At 39.9% G+C, this 17650-nt stretch overlaps 1 protein-coding gene across 1 annotated transcript in view; it reads left to right on the top strand.

Moving 5' to 3' along the window:
• Window positions 1-17650, top strand: part of SOS1 (SOS Ras/Rac guanine nucleotide exchange factor 1) — a 77464-nt gene that overhangs the window by 30179 nt on the left and 29635 nt on the right. The window contains exons 6-9 of the mRNA XM_080913687.1: window positions 240-383; window positions 4091-4300; window positions 14595-14722; window positions 15475-16130. Coding sequence (XP_080769813.1) covers window positions 240-383; window positions 4091-4300; window positions 14595-14722; window positions 15475-16130 — 1138 coding nt within the window. The remainder of the gene's footprint in view (window positions 1-239; window positions 384-4090; window positions 4301-14594; window positions 14723-15474; window positions 16131-17650) is intronic.

The following is a 17650-nucleotide window of genomic DNA, read 5'->3' as shown; positions in this document are numbered from 1 at the left end:
TGTATTGAAGATTATTAGTAAAATGAATATGAAGATGTTTTAAAACAAAACAGTTGGTAGAGAGATCTATTTCTTAATTGTTTATCACTAAAAAAATGAATTTTAAAGTATTTTTTACTACTGGTCAATAAAATAACTCAGTATTTACAGTAAACCTTGATTATAAAATTTTTTTTACTGAAAAGATATCTTGTTATACAATGTGACTGAATTAATATTTCTTTTCCTCTCCTCCACAGGATGTAGAAAACATATTTAGTCGTATAGTAGATATACATGAACTTAGTGTAAAGTTACTGGGCCATATAGAAGATACTGTAGAGATGACAGATGAAGGCAGTCCCCACCCCTTAGTAGGAAGCTGTTTTGAAGACTTAGCAGAAGTAAGTATATCAATTATATTGTCAATTAAAGCGAAAGAAGTCTGTTTGTAAGTACATTTGCATTAAGATGTGGTTCATAATTCCTATGTCCAGTTCAAGTCACAGGTAGTTAACTGATAAACATACCATTGCTTCTTTTTCATAGTCAGTGGACATTTATTACTGTCATCAAGCACTGCACCCAATCCCAGAGTCTCACTCTGAAACTTTGCCAGAAAGACAAGGCAAGCCCACTGTGAGTGAGAAAAGCCTGGGTGTGGGCTCCCAGTCCTCCCAGTCTATTGTTGTGTGCTACATGTGTGGCTTCAGGCAAGTCACTAATATTTTGCTTTTCTCTATCCATTTGTAGAAAAGAATAACAATAACAAGACTCAAATTTTTTGTAAAAATTAAGATAATTTTCCCTTAAATATTTGGCTAATTCCCTTTACAAAGTAAAATAATCAATATGTGATAGCCAGATTAGTTTTTAGAATTGAACAGTGAAGTGACTAGGAAACTCAGGTCCAAGGCAAAGACAGTTTACATCCCATCTGGGAGTCTAGTAACTTTGAGTATTTCCAATGCTAACTGTGAGTGAGTTGTAGTAATTGATCACTGATAGTCATTCTGAGTTTTCTCACTCTTGTCTTGCTCTAAAACCCATCTAATCTTTTAGTATGGGCTGGAGAGATGGCTCAGTGGTTAGAGCACGGACTGCTCATCCAGAGGTCCTGAATTCAATTCCCAGCCACCACATGGTGGCTCACAACCATCTGTAATGGGATCTGATGCTCTCTTCTGGTGTGTCTGAAGACAGCTACAGTACACTACTCATATACATAAAATGAATAATTCTAAAGAAAAGAGACCAACATAAAAAAATCTTTCAGTGTAGTGGTGCTGAGCTCATGGGAAAGAAGAGACAGGCCAGGGATCTAACTCTGTTGTGAAACTCTCCCCAGGATACAAGGGGCCCTTGGTTCAGTTCCCAGGGCATATGTACTGGGCATGGTGGTACACACCTTGCAACCCTATAATCTTAGCAGTGGGAAGGTGGGTGTAGTTCTCAGCTACAGAGTGCATTGGGCACTAGGCTAGTGTGGTGTGAAGCTCTTCCAGTTTCTATTCTGTCACTGCACCATGACCAAGAGCTGCTTGGGGGAGAAAAGGGCTGATTTGATTGACAGGTTAATGGGAAGCCAGAGCAGGAACCTTGAGGCAGAAGCTGCAAAAGACTGGAGGACAGCCGCTCCGGCTTGCTCAGCTTTCTTTCATATATAACTCAGAACTTACGCCCAGAGATGATATCATCCACAGTGGGCTTGAAACTTCCATATCAATCACCAATCCAGGCAATCACTGGGGGTATTTTTCTCAATAAAGGTTCTCTCTTCTTATGTGACTCAATCTTTTGTCAAGTTGACAAATTACTACCCAGCACAGAGGTTCCATCTCAGAAAACAGACAAAACCAGTGCTGGAGTAGAAACGTCTAGGAGAATTCAGAAACTGGAAATCAATACTGCTAGAGGGACTGCATAGTGCATAAGGGCAGAGATGAGAGAATAAGACAGGGTTGTGTTACTCATAGTCAGTACTAAGCAAGACAAGAACATACACTAAAATATTAGGTGCGTTCACTGTTGGCTTAGACAGAGACCAGCATTCCTACGCTCTTATACCTGCTGGAACATAGAGCTTTTACAGGCAAAAGGTGCCTTGTCTCAGAAGTACACAGTAAGCAAGTAGGGCAGGCAAGACAGCCCCACCCATAAAGCACTGTGCAGGCCTAACAGCCTGAGGTTGGTCCCTGGGGGAGTCTCAACCTTAAAATTCAATCCCTAGAACTTGGGGTAGAAAAAGAACTGACCCCAAATGTCCTCTGACCTATGCATCAATACACACATACATGATTCTATTACTATGCTACTATTACTACTACTACTACTAAAAATAATGATAATGATAATAAAATTTAAAAACCCAACTAAAACTATATAAGACTTGTTAAGAAAAAATGTAAAATATTTAGGTTGATATGGAATGTACAAGTAAATGGTAACTCGATATTACATTCATGTTAATCATTGACAGAGCACGCAGAGTAAAGCAAGCTGATCTTTAATGTGTACAGATGAGGTGTGGTCCATGCCTGTAATCCCAGCACTGATGCCTGGCTTGCATTGCAAGTTCTAGCTATCCAGTGAGATCCTACCTAGACTGTCCCACCCACTACCCACCACCCACTCAGAAAAGGAGACAGAGAATACAGAATCAATCTAGAGGAACAGCAGATGGAGAGGCTTGCTTTGTCTCATATTTAGATTTATTAAATAGGAATTTCAGAGTTGCTACCAGTATAGACAGACAATGAAACAGAATGGAATCATAGTCTTGGCATGTGGCACAGATTGCATTGCTCAGTGGAGACAGAACTCATTAATAATTAAATTACGGGTTGAACTGAGATGTAAAGAAGCAGGATGGCCTGGAGCGCCACCTGCCACATGGCATCTTTGTTGTGTCCAAAGCTCTAGTGTGAAGTGTTCAGATAGGGTGTTCTATTAACTTCTTAAGTACTTTAAAAACAGTATTAAAGGTAGTTCATAATTTGTATTATATCTTAAATCACTTGTCTTATTTTATTTATCTCCTTTCTAGAATTAGCCACTATAGAGACAAACACATGAATCTGAAGCTGTGTGTGTGCATGTGTGTGCGTGTGTGCATGTGTGTTGCATGTAGTAAAGGCCGGAGGACAGTTTGTGTAAGTCCAGGGATTGAACTAAGTTATCAGTCTTGTCAGCAGGCATCTACTCACTGTGCTGGCTCTGTTCCTCCCAACAGTCTTATAACTGGAATAGGACACTGGATCAAAGTTGGGAAAGGGCCTGATCATGCTAAAATCAATAAACCTGCTCTATTTCCTCAGGATCATCATATTCTTCTGGACCTAACTATGAGACCTTAATGGTGATTGGTCTATTAATAATGATGGTTTTGCATTTTGGGTTGTTTTGGTTTCTTTTTTTGTAGTTTGGATTAAGTTAGTTTTATGAAAACAGAATTTTAGATGATAGAAATGGTTACTTTTGATTGTAATATGAAAGTAAAATGCCTAACACCAAAAATACTTTTTAGATTTATTTTATGTATTTGCTTACATTTATTTGTACCATATATGTCTCTGGTACCCCCAGAAGCCAGAAGAGAGCGCCAGATACCCTGGAACTGGAGTTGTGGATGGTTGTAAGCCACAGTGTGAGTTCTGGGAACCAGGCCTGGATCCTTTACAAGAGCAATACGCGTTCTTAGCCGCTGAGCCATTTCTCCAACCCTCCCACTACATCTGAAAAAATAAACATCTAAATCAGCATTCTAAATGCTGGTGTCTTACATACCTAGTTATATACATCTGTTTGGTTTTCAGGTAGGCTGTGCTGTTTTCTAGGCCGAGTCAGCCCACTCTCAGGAAAACTCCTAGTTCCACTGGAACCTTTGGCCGAGAGCAGCACAGCACAGAGACCCTGCTGCTCAGAAGAAAGAACTACTCGATTCTTTCACTTGAGAATATTAGATTTCTTTTGTTAAAATTATAATAGCCACTCAATTTTTATTTGGGTCTTTAAAAGGAATATGTTTCTGTGGATATGTTTATAATTTTTGTATTTTGTGTGGTGGATTGTTTACTATTTATGATTGTTTTTACTGTCTTCATTTTTTAAGGAACTGGCATTTGACCCATATGAATCCTATGCTCGGGATATTTTACGACCTGGATTCCATGACCGTTTTCTTAGTCAGTTATCAAAGCCCGGGGCAGCACTTTATTTGCAGTCCATAGGTGAGGGCTTCAAAGAGGCTGTCCAGTATGTTTTGCCCCGGCTGCTGCTTGCCCCTGTGTACCACTGTCTGCATTACTTTGAACTCCTGAAGGTAAGAAAACTGATTGTTATTTATAAAGCATTCTTTGTTTGCCACTTCATTTGCACATGCGTGTGAGCATCCACATACAGTAATCTACATTCATTTTCTTTGTTGAGCTGAGAAGCCACTTTAAATAACTCTCCAAAAGAGTAGCATGCTCTCCGACTTTACGACTTAATGGTAAAGCAGTTGCCCAGTTTTATTTACCCTTTTTACTTTTATCTGCATTTATTTTATGCTGAATTCATGTGCCATGAGTTTTTGTTTCTTCAGTTTGTTCTGGGATATCTTTTTCTTCTGGCTTTGGAACGATCTGTTCCTTCTCAGTGAGGACCATCTCAATGTGGCAGGGGGAGCTCATGTGTGGGTTAATCCTGCCATGAGCTCTGTAGGTTCACCTGGATGTGTTCAATGACTAGAGAGTCTACATCTAAACCCTTAAGTTCAGCATTCTTTTGACCACCATCCCTGTGTCCAGCCCCACTATTTGGCCCATGCGCACTCACTCCATTATCATACCTCCAGAATGGCACACATGGCTTCTTTAAAGTGACATCCTTCAGATACTTAGTGGCTTAGAGGATATTTATACCCTTGATGACCTAAGCATTTTCCTGGGTATTCTTTAAGTGAACACAAAGGTTTGATTATTTGCATTATTTTGTGGGGTTTTTGGGTCAAGAGAATGGGCAACCATCTTCACAGGTCACCTCTGGCTGCTTACAGGAAGAGCCCAGTTTTATTTTTAATCTTGTGGCTTTTTTGCTTAGATGGGTGAATCTTTGAAATCGACTGTGTATATCTGCATTCAAGTCTCCATCTGTGGACTCAATAGTTACAGGGACTCTCCTCAGGGACCCAATATGAAAAAAGTAATAGAAACCGTTAGTTCAATTGATTTTAATCATTCAACATTGCAACAATGTCTTTTAAACTCAATATTGTTCTTTTAGAAGCAGTGAATTTGCATACTAACTAGTAAAAATTCTCCAACTGATCTTAGTTCAAAATAGTAAGTAATAAAACTATAAAGGATTAGTGGCGACATAAAACTTGAAACTTTATTAGTTTGTAAAATAAAAGCAAGAAGCTTTGATGATGATTTGAATGGCTATAAAATCCAAGCAGCTGAATAAGAAAAATTAAGGGCTGGCAAGATGACACTGTGGATGGCACTAGTCACTTAACCCTGACACCTGACAGTTTGAGGTTGATCCCTGAAAGTCACATCAAGGTGGAAAGAGAGAACCATTATCAGAGTTGTTCCTCCCTCAGTGTATATGAATACTCATACACACACACACACACACACACACACACACACACACACACACTCTTTCTCTCTGTCAAATACAGACACACACACACACACACACACACACACTCTCTCTCTGTCAAATACAGACACACACACACACACACACACACACACACACACACTCTCTCTGTCAAATACAGACACACACACACACACACACACTCTCTCTCTCTGTCAAATACAGACACACACACACACACACACACACTCTCTCTCTCTCTCTCTGTCAAATACACACACACACACACTCTCTCTGTCAAATACAGACACACACACACACACTCAAATACAGACACACACACACTCTCTCTCTCTCTTAAATACACACACACACACACACACTCTCTCAAATACAGACACACACACACTCAAATACAGACACACACACTCTCTCTCTCAAATACAGACACACACACACACTCTCTCTCAAATACAGACACACACACACACACTCTCTCAAATACAGACAGACACACACACACACACACACACTCTCTCTCAAATACACAACACACACTCAAATACAGACACACACACACACTCTCAAATACAGACACACACACACACTCTCTCTCTCAAATACACACACACACACACACACTCTCTCTCTCTCAAATACAGACACACACACACACACACACTCTCAAATACAGACACACACACCCACACACACTCTCTCTCAAATACACACACACACACACATTCTCTCTCTCTCTCAAATACACACACACACACTCTCTCTCTCTTTCCTCTCTCTCTCAAATACAGACACACACACACACTCTCTCAAATACAGACACACACACACACACACACTCTCTCTCTCTCTCAAATACAGACACACACACACACACACTCTCTCTCTCTCAAATACAGACACACACACACACTCTCTCTCTCTCTCAAATACAGACACCCACCCACCCACACACATACACACACACACACACACTCTCTCTCTCAAATACAGACACACACACCCACACACTCTCTCTCTCAAATACACACACACACACACACTCTCTCTCTCTCTCAAATACAGACACCCACCCACCCACACACATACACACACACACACACTCTCTCTCTCTCTCTCTCTCTCTCTCTCTCTCTCTCTCTCTCTCAAATACAGACACACACACACACACTCAAGAAAACTTAAGGGATGGAAAGATGGCTTGGCACTTGCTGCTCTTCTAGAGAACCTGAGTTCAGTTTCTAGTACCACACTGGGCAGCTAACAAACTACATGTAACAAACTCCACATTCAGGGAGCTCCAGTGCCTTCCTATGGCCTCTTTGGGCACCTGTACACATATGGAATACAAATAGACACAGAATTCAAAATGCTTTCTAAAGAAAAAAGTTTGGCAACAAAGTTCAACCTTGTCTCGAAAAAAATCATCAAGTCCAGTGAGGTTGTGTTTGCCACCAAGCCTAATTACATGAGTTTGACTTCTGGGACCCACATGGTAGGAGAGACTTGTGCAAGTTGCCCTTCTTACCTATCTCCATACATGTGCACATAAAAGCAAGCACACACACACACACACACACACACACACACACACACACACACGCACACACCCTAAATAGTTAATTTATTTTTAAGAAAAGAATGCTCTTTAAAATTATCTGGGTATGGTGGGTCAAACCTACAGTACAGCACTTGAGAGACTAAGGTAGGTGATTACTATGAATTCAAGGCCAGGCAAAGCTACACAAAAGTTCTAAGCCATTCTGGGCTACACTATGAGACCTTGCCTTGGAGAGATGTGGGGGATGATTTTCATTATATAGAAAGTTAAGATTTCTCTCTCTCTCTCTCCCTCCCCTCCCCCTCTCTCTCCCTCCCCTCCCCCCTCTCTCTCTGTGTGTGTGTGTGTGTGTGTGTGTGTACACATTGCTAACTGAGTAGTCTATGGTATGGCATGTAACAGGAGACTGATCAGTCCACACACATACTCATCTTCTTTCCATTCTGGATTTTTTCAGATTATTTTGCATGTGTATACACAAGCAAATGCATATGCAAGTGCACCACAGTGTGCATGAGGCCAGAGGACAACTTATAAAGTTGGTCCTGGGGATCAACCTTAAACACTTGTTCCTGTCCGGCCATCTGCCAGTCTTGTTCATACTTGAGTTGTTATTTGTTGGTATGCTGTTCCTTCAACTTACTTCTGTAGGGGAGAAATTTCAAGGTGTATTACTGTGTATGTCTGTGGGTGGTGGTGCCTATGTGTGATGATAGAAGTCAACACTGGGGAACTGAGGAAGTCTTCAGTTATTTACCACCTTAGTTTTGTGTATCTGACAGGGTCTTTATTGAACCTGCCAATTCAGCTAGAATTGCTGGCCAGCCGTTCTTTACGGTCCTCCTGCATCTACCTTGCCAATGCTGAGATTATGGCTGTCTGATTTTTTTTTTTTTTTTTTTAAGGCAGGGTCTCTGTATCCCTAATGTCCTTGAAATCGATATGTATACTAGGCTGGCCATAAACTCACAGGAATTCACTTGATTCTGCCTCCCAAGTTTTGGGATTAAAGGCAGATGTGTAGTGTCTAGCTTTTTAAGTGGATATATGAACTTAGGTCCCCACACTTAGACAAGCATTTTACCAGCTAAGCTATCTTTTCAGCTGCTGTTATCATGACACAATCTAAACACATAGAGAATTGGTCAGTATTCACTATTATATTAGAAGGTTTGCAAAATTGTATAAAACAGCAATATATTTGTAGGTTACTTAGGAAAACTACTGAACAGGTTCTAATGTTCAGTGAACAAAAAGCCCCCCCCCCCCCCCCCGCACACGATTCTTTTTATTTTCTTTGGGGAATTATTATTAATCCCAAATGTCCATCTATACTTGGTAATTCTGGAGACAGAACTGGCTGCATGAGGTCGGGGCAGTTGGAACCTAACCATAATATATCTGTGTGTGGAGTGGGTTCAGAATTTTGTAGACACTGAAGTCTTTCTGTGTGCTGTGTCGCTAGAGAAAAGCCACTGTACTTTCTTGGTCCCTGGTTTCTTTGTTTATAGAGCACTTATTTCACTAGGTAGGATGGTAAACATAAAACAGTGCGTTTGTAAAGGTCACCTCACGAGTGACAGTGACATAGACACTTGGGTGTTTCCAGCTCTAGAATAGTTCTCACTGACACACCCTCACTCTCCTGCTCACCCGGAGCTCTCCTTTTCTCCGTACTCACTGCCTTTTCTTGGCTAGCTTGGACCCCACCAATCACACCGTCTTCATACTTGTCTCTCCCTTACTGGCAGCACGTCAAGACTTAATAGCAGGAATGACCCTGTAGTCAGCCACAAGTGCCCATTTGTAGCGAGCTCACCTTCATATCACTGTCTAGACAAAATAACAACTCCTTCATGTGGACATTGTCACTCCTTGGACTCCCTGGCACCCGCAACAGGAAGTCTCAATTCTTGAGCCCCACTGCTGCTGTCATTTGATTTCATCTCCATAGTCAGTTCTGCCCTGCCTCCGCAGCCCTGCCTCCACAGCCCTGGCACACTGTACCATTTGTGTTTTCCTTTCCACACTGGCCTTGACTTCAGATGGCATGTTCCCTGAGGAAATAGAACAAAGCCTATATGCCTTTGAATTTTCATGCTTAGCATAGTACCTGGCATTTAAATCATGTATTAAGTGCTTGTTAAATAATGAGTAGCAAAAATAGGTATTTTGTCAATTCTTATCTGTTGTATTTTAAAAGAAGTTCAACAAAATTTTATGTATATGTGTTTATTTGGGAAACTTAGAATGCCTTTAGCTTTACAAATTCATAGGATGGAATGTTACTGTTATTTGAATAATACTGTCAAACAAAGAAAGAGTAATATGTTTCCTACAGGTTGGCGGCTGTAGGAAGAGATATGTCAATGGATAGAAAACTTGAGTTAGGATTGAAGAAGTATTAAACTTTATAGTGTTACTTGAAATATGATTAAAATAAATCTAATAAGCTTACTCAGAAAATATTAAATCACATGGAAGTGAAGGATTAATCTGAGGGGCTCTGCCTAACTTTGAGTTACGAACATATGTCGCCTAGGTAATATAGGAAGATAAATAGGCTTCCACCTCATTAGAATTTAAATTTGCTGAAATTTTGGTTTTTATGTAAATTTGCTATTTCAAACTCTTCTCTCTTACCAGAAAAAGTGAGCATTTGTCACACTCCTTGGAAAATGACCTTGGTTGCCATCTGCTTAGGTCTTACTTGTTTATGGTGACCGAGTCACCGGCTCCTCTGTGGACTCAGAAAATGTGACTTGGGGATGGGATGGGAACCTAAAGATCACCCCTAGATGAATACATAGTAGGAGTACAACACTACAGCCCACTCTAGAAGCTAAGGGAAATTGCAGCTTGGGATGGAACCCCCTTAAGCAGTAGGTGGGCCAGTCCCACACTAACAGTTCTCCTGTCTGAATCCTTGGGTGAATTCCTCACCAGATTAGGTCTTTTCCTTATGACAGAAGGAATAAGAAATTCAAGAAAATTTCAGCCTAGTGTAGAACATGCTTCTAGCATCCAAGGCCTGGAACAAAGATTCAAGGCTAGCCTTGGCTACAAAGTAAGATCTTACTTCAAAATGGAAAAAAAGGTCGCATATACACACTCATGCATACATACACAGATATGTGTGTGTGTATATACACACATATGGTGAGTATAGCAAATAATATTGTATAGTTTTAAATATTGCTGGAAGTAGATTTTAAGAATTTGTAGTACATACTGTTAAATATTTTGTCAAGCACTGTATTGTATATCATAAACATATAATTTTTACTTTTCAATTAGAAAGTAAATTTATTAATTAAAATTTTATTTTTAATCGTGTGTGTGTGTGAGTGTGTGTGTGTGTTTACACACTGTGAGTGCAGGTGCCCTTAGGAGCTAGGGTTGTTAAACCCCCGGGACTGTACTTACAGGCAACTATGAACGGCTGGCATAGGCACTGGGAGTCAAACTTGGCTCCTCTGGAAGAGCACTATGTCCTCTTAATCAGAGCCATCTCTTTGAGCGAAGTTTTTACTGATTTTAATACTACTTGAATTTTAAAAATTATTTTCACAAAATTAGACAGTCCTTAGACCCTTTTATTAGTTAGAAATGTTAAAATTAATATTTCATGAAGTGGAAAAAACTTCCTTGTGTTCTTTCTTGTTGTTTTTTTCTTTTTTTAAGATTTACTTGTTTATTATATACACAGTAGCTGTCTTCAGATGGCATCAGATCTCATTACAGATGGTTGTGAGCCACCATGTGGTTGCTGGGAACTGAACTCAGGACCTCTGGAAGAGCAGTCAGTGCTCTTAACCACTGAGCTATCGCTCCAGCCCATTGTTGTTGTGTGTAGTCCTGGTTGTCCTGGAATTCTCTGTAGACCAAGCTGGCCTCAAACTCAGAAATTCACCTGCCTCTGCCTTCTGGTGGCTGGGATCAAAGGCATGTTCTGAGTATTAGGAATTGGCTCAACAAAAAAATTAATACAACTTTAGTTTCATCCTAAAGAATTACCCCATTCTCTTTGTAGTATGCTGAGTTTGTGTAACTTAAGGAAAAGTACATTTTCTTTAAAATTTTTTCTTTAAAAAAATCAGGTTAATGTCTGTCTGCAGTATGCACATGCTGATATTTCTAAGGCTGCTATACCAAGCTATAAACTCAGTGGCTGAAAACACTTGTTTTCAGTAGTTTATTCTTTCTGCACTAGGGGCAGAGAGCAGGAGTTGAAAGGTCTGCATCTTTAAGGATTCCGGCCTTGCCTCTGCCCGCATCAAGCGCACCGCTTCTTGCTCTCAGGGTCAGCCAGCGCCTTTCTTTTCTCACAGTTGAATCTCACAGGTGGATTTAGGGTTCAATCATAATCTAACATGGTTTCATTTGATTAAACATTCAATGACCTCATTTCTAAATAGGTTTTATTTCATTTCTGTTAGTTGTGTACATTAGTGCAAAGGTCTTAGGACTGAGAGTCATGACCCTTAGGTTCTGGTCTTTCCTGCCTATTCATTTAAGAAAATGGTGTCTATTTTATATTATGTTGGAGAAAAGAGGCTTCTAGAAATAAAATCATTATCATATGTTCCTTCTTAAAAGGGAAGCCATTCTAGCTATTCTATATTTTTTGATTAATGTGAACTTTAATCAGTTATATACCATGGAGGTGGGGAAGGGATGTAACTCAGTAGTAGAGTGCCTGCTTCCTATGAACAAAGTCTTGGGGGTTTAGTCCCCAGTACCACAAAAACCATCTACAGTTTGTTTTGTGTCTTGAGAATACTCTGGGAATCGTGCTTTCCTTTGATGCTCTTTTACTGTATCTGTCGTAGAGTTTCTTGGTTGCTGCCCTGTACACGTGCTGTGTCCTGTACACACTGTCCCATCAGAACTACTTTGCCTTTGTTTCCTTCTGGTAGTCAGGGGCCAGGAGCAGATATGAAAAATGTAGCCCAGCTAGCCTTAAAGTTGTGGTGATCCGTCTACCTCAGACTCCCAAGCCCTGGATTAGTTATGAGCTACCACATCTTAATCAGGGACCTCCCCACTGCTGATCTCTAAGGAACGGTGAAGTAAGAAGGGTATGAGTGGCTTCTCTCCTATGAAAAGGTAAACTTATCATCTGGACAGACATACACATTTGTATCATGCTTTTTAGAATGATTTCTTAGGTGAAGTTGAGTGCACACATGATAATCTTAGTAGAGTGCACTTGAGGTAGGTTTGTAGTGTTAGTAACACTGTGGAAGGCAGTGGGAACACTTCTCTGCTATCATTTACATGTGACTGCAGCCGCTTTGTTTCTGTGGCAAGGATAAGCCACCTCTTCAAGGATAATTAGCTTTAATTATTTTACATAATTTCTTAGTTTAAATCAACTTAAATAAAAAGAAAAGAATGGACCTACAGAAAGGTTTTTATTAGTTGTATGTGATGACCACAAACCTTTAATCCCAACATTTGGGAGACATGCAGTAGATCCTCTGAGTTTGAGGCCACCCTAGTCTACATAGTGAGACTCTGTCTCAAAAAAAAAAGTCTTTATTACACTGAAATGTTGAACACTTGCCTGTTAACATTTGAGAGTATTTCATCAGAAAACTCAGTGAGTTCAAACACTTTGGGGCTGGGATAGAGCTGTGTTGACAGAGTGCTTTTCTAGCATTGTGTTCCATTCCCAGCACTGTGTAAATGTGGCTTAAACCTTTAACACCAGCACTAAAAGGGGAAGGCAGGCCTCAGGATTAAGAGTTCAAGCCCAGACAAAGGTACATAAGACCTTGTCTCAAAATAAAGGGAAAAAAAGAAAAAAAAAATACTTGAGGTTTGTGATTTTTAAAATACTAACAGTGAGGCTGAGGGGATGGTTCAGTGGTTAAAGAGCACCAACATGCAAGCTAGAAAGTGTCTGTGTCTCTATTTGTAGGGGTATGATATTCTTTCTCTTCTGGTCTCCAAGGCACATGGTGCACAGACATACATGCAGACAAAAAACTTACACACATAAAATAAAACAAGCAGTAATTTTCATATGCCAATATATTCCATACGCAAAATGCAAGTTAAATGATACATAAAAGACTCTGAAACATTTTTGAATAGAAAATCAATGCATCCCTAAACATGTTTTCTGGTATATGCTTTACGTTAAAAGTTTGTACATTAGGTATATTTGCTGAGATGCTCAGTAGGTCAGAGCACTTGCTGCTCTTCCAGAGAACAAGAGTTTAGTTCCCAACATCCATGTAGGGTGGTTCAGGAACCTCTGTAACTCCAGCACCCTCATCTGACCTATGAGAGCACTGCACTCAAATTTAGATGCTCACCTACAAACACACACAAACACCCCCCCCACACACACACACAAATCAAAATATGTCTATAATCAGAACAAAATTCAGAGGGAACAATAATCTCCCTATTGTCAAATCTTGCTCTGTATGTTAATGACTTTATATTTATATAGGAAGGGGTAAGCTGAGGAATGGCGAGGCACATGTTTTTAGAGGTCAGAGAACAACCTAAGGGGTCAGTTTTCTCCTCCTACCATGTGGGTCCTTAGGATTTAACTGAAGCCATCAGGCTCCGCAGCAGGTGGACTTGCTGATCAATCTTTCAAGCACTGAACTTTATTTTTGATTCTGTCCTTAAGAGTATCCTTGTGCCAAGAGCCATGCTTAACTCCTTTGGAAGCTGGAAACAGTTCTGTGCTGTGTCTGCTCAGGGATGTGACTGCTGAGTACATACATGGCACTGCTTCCTTCAAGGTCCAACGTGTTCTTTCTAAAGTGGCTCCTCATGCTTTTCACACAGAAAACTTGGTGCCGTGTTAATGTGTTAATGGAGACAGTAATACACAGAGAAGTAAAGTCTTCTGAGACGGGTTCTGCTTATCAAGCTCAGGCTGACCTTAGACTCCTAAGTGCTAGAACGACATGCATGTGGTACCAAGCCTTGCAGAAACAATAGGAACTGCTATTTTTCCTTTGGAGACAGCTTCTCATGTTTCCGAGGCTGCCGCTTCTTCCTGAGTACTGGGATTATAGGTGTCTGCAACCATGTCTGGACTATATGGTATCAGAGAATAGAACTCAGTGCTTTATGTATGCTAGATAAATACTACCAGGCTACTTCAGCCTAGAAAAATGCTTCAAACAAATTGAGAGGCTGGAGAGGTGGCTCAGTTGTTAAGAGCACTTGTTGCTCTTGCAGTAGACCCTGGTTCAGCTCCCAGCACCCACACGGTGGATCACAGCCTCCTGCCATTCCAGTTCCAGGGGATCTGACTCATAGGGTACACTTTCAGACATTCGGGAAAACACTCATACACATAAAATAAATTTAAAAATTATATCTATAGAACATTCAAAATTACTGAAGTAGGGAAAGCTGAATGAGCATTATTTATCTGTAAATAAAGCGAGGCTCTCCTTCTGCGCTTCCGCAGCAGTTAGAAGAAAAGAGTGAAGATCAAGATGATAAGGAGTGTATGAAACAAGCAATAACAGCCCTGCTTAATGTCCAAAGTGGCATGGAAAAAATTTGCTCCAAAAGTCTTGCAAAACGAAGACTGAGGTAAATATTCCCACTTTAAAGTCTCTTCTTTTCTATCCTGAAAGTTGTGGTACAAGTTCAGGGGCCTTAGTTCCCCTCCTTGAGTAAACAATAAAGAAAACGGTGTTAGTGACAAGCTTGGTCTTTCAGAGGAAGTGACATCAAAGCCAGGAGAATTTGTTATTGTTTGAAAAACCTTTCATATTTGTGCATTTTCCCTGCTTGCTCCCAGACAAGACCTCCTGAGGAGCAGCTGGTAAGCTGACGGGGACAGAGCAAAGTGTCCCGGGCAGATGTAGGCCAGTGTCATTGTTATGTCAGAGTCAGATTAGCAGTGCTGGTTAGTTTGGGTATGTGTAACTCAGATATTGATTCGGTTAGCAGATCTGCTTTCTCATTATAGCGTGTGCTGTATGCTTTTATCTTTGGGTCTTGTGCATTAAAATACTCACAATTTTCTTTCATATCTTAATTTGTTTTACTGTGTTGGGCTAATTTTTAATAGTTATCTTTCTAATTGTTTAATATTGAAGGCAGAGATAATTGTTTTGTGCCTGAGTCTATATAGTTCAACATCACTGTTCTTATCATAATTCTGAAAAAAATTCTGTGCTGTTTTAGCTTTTATAATTGTATAATTACATGTATTATTTGGAATAGTAAATACTACATCAGTGATTTTTTTTTAAGTTATATTTTGCCCTGTTGCCTTATCTTCATGAATTCTAAATTCGCTCTTCTGTGTACTAATAGTGTGTTTTCCTTTACCCCAGTGAGTCTGCATGCCGGTTTTACAGCCAGCAAATGAAGGGGAAACAACTAGCCATCAAGAAAATGAACGAGATTCAGAAGAATATCGATGGCTGGGAGGGGAAAGACATCGGACAGTGCTGCAATGAGTTCATAATGGAAGGAACTCTCACACGTGTAGGAGCCAAACATGAGAGACACATATTTCTCTTCGATGGCTTAATGATTTGTTGTAAATCAAATCACGGGCAGCCAAGACTTCCTGGTGCTAGCAATGCAGAATTTCGGCTTAAAGAAAAGTTTTTTATGCGAAAGGTACAAGTTAACGATAAAGACGACACCAGTGAATACAGGCACGCTTTCGAGATCATTCTGAAAGATGGGAATAGCGTTACATTCTCTGCCAAGTCAGCGGAAGAGAAGAACAACTGGATGGCAGCACTGATATCCTTGCAGTACCGCAGCACCCTAGAGAGAATGCTCGACGTGACGATGCTGCAGGAAGAGAAGGAGGAGCAGATGAGGCTGCCTAGTGCTGATGTGTACCGGTTTGCAGAGCCCGACTCTGAGGAAAATATTCTATTCGAAGAGAATGTACAGCCTAAGGCTGGGATCCCCATTATCAAAGCAGGGACTGTGGTTAAGCTGATTGAGAGGCTTACATACCATATGTATGCAGGTAAGAATCATAGATAGCTTTTACTGTGTTTCCTGCTTAAACTGATTCACTGGGTGGGTTATTATGCCTGAAATAAAAAACTAACAATAAGCAGATACTTCTCTAATAGAGGAGCGTTGGCTAAAACCATCACTCTGTATGTCTTTGAAGTCTTAACTTTTTCTATCATATTTACAAAGAAGAAACGGTCACTTGTCTAACGTTACCCAGTAAAAAGAAGTAGAAATAAGACAAAGCATTAATGTGATTGTCTAAAGGTTCCCAACCCTGTATTATTATTTTTTCTTATTCTATAACTGGGTTACAAACTAAGTGAAACATTATATATTTACCTATTATCAAAACTGTGCTGGTGGCAAAAATATATATTTTCTTAATCTCTATTCCTACATTTATTTAGGAAATCTGGAGGCCATTTCCATTTTCAGTATTTTGTTCCTAATGCAAACAGTTTTACCTTAACAGGTTTTCTAGGAAACCTAGAAGGATGCTAGGTGGGTAAGAGGTAAAGGCATACTGTGCCGTCTTACCTGGTTGACATGTAAGAGTGGGGAATTTGGTAACTGTCATCTTAGAATTAGGATGGAGCAATAGCCCTGAACTCGTACATTGCCCCTTCACCAGATCAGGGTACCTTTATGTCCCAGAACCATAGTTTTCATCTCAAAAATCAATACCAGATGCTATACCATAGTGTGTTGTCAGAAAGCATACATGAAATACTGAATGTGAAAGCTATTTGTAAGTTTAGATAGAAATTTTCAGTATCTTTTCTTTAAAAGAAATGTGTGATTTAAAAGTTATAATGTGGTATTCTTAAATACTTGAATGTGAAAATTACCTCTATTTTCATTCTCATTGAAATACATTCCTATTTTTAGGAAATGTAAGTTTCTGGGGAAAATATTTATTTTCCCGTTTTTAAAATGTCCTCTGAATAAGTTCTCTGTTTCCTTTGGAAGCTGTTTTGGTGCTAGTGAGATGAGCCCTTTAAAGATGTCCATTAGTTCCCCACTTTGTAAAACAGTATCATTTAACAAAGCCTTTCTTTCCTTCAGTAACAGGTAGAGCTTAGAGTGGTTGGGAGCCACCAAAGGGAGAGAAGTTACATTTGAGAACTAGTTTTTATAAGTGATCTAAAGCCATCTTATAATGTAGTTGTCATTATCTGTCAGTCTATGGTGTTTGAGCTGGAGTCTAGTTTTGCTTTAGTTATGTGGCTGTCGATAGTGAACAGGCATTCTCAGTGGAAGAGCACAGTAGCTGAGACATGGAACAGAAGCCTCATCTGGGCTCCACCCAGGGATTTCTGTAGTCAGTGTGCTTATTACTCAAAGATGAAAAAAATATTACAATTTAAAACGAAATTTAAGCTGGCCAGTAGTTACATAAAAGATAAATAGATTACCTTTCTTGTTACATATAAAGCGGTTTTAAAGAGCTACAGGTTTTAGTAATTTTTGAGCTAGGTATTCACGTAATCTTTACCCTTCTTTCTATATACTGTTTAAAATTATAAA

The sequence above is a fragment of the Micromys minutus genome, assembly GCF_963924665.1.
Source record: "Micromys minutus genome assembly, chromosome: 3".
Lineage (NCBI taxonomy): Eukaryota > Metazoa > Chordata > Mammalia > Rodentia > Muridae > Micromys > Micromys minutus.
The sequence above is the reverse complement of the archived record's forward strand: the minus strand, read 5'-3'. Positions and strand labels throughout refer to the sequence as shown.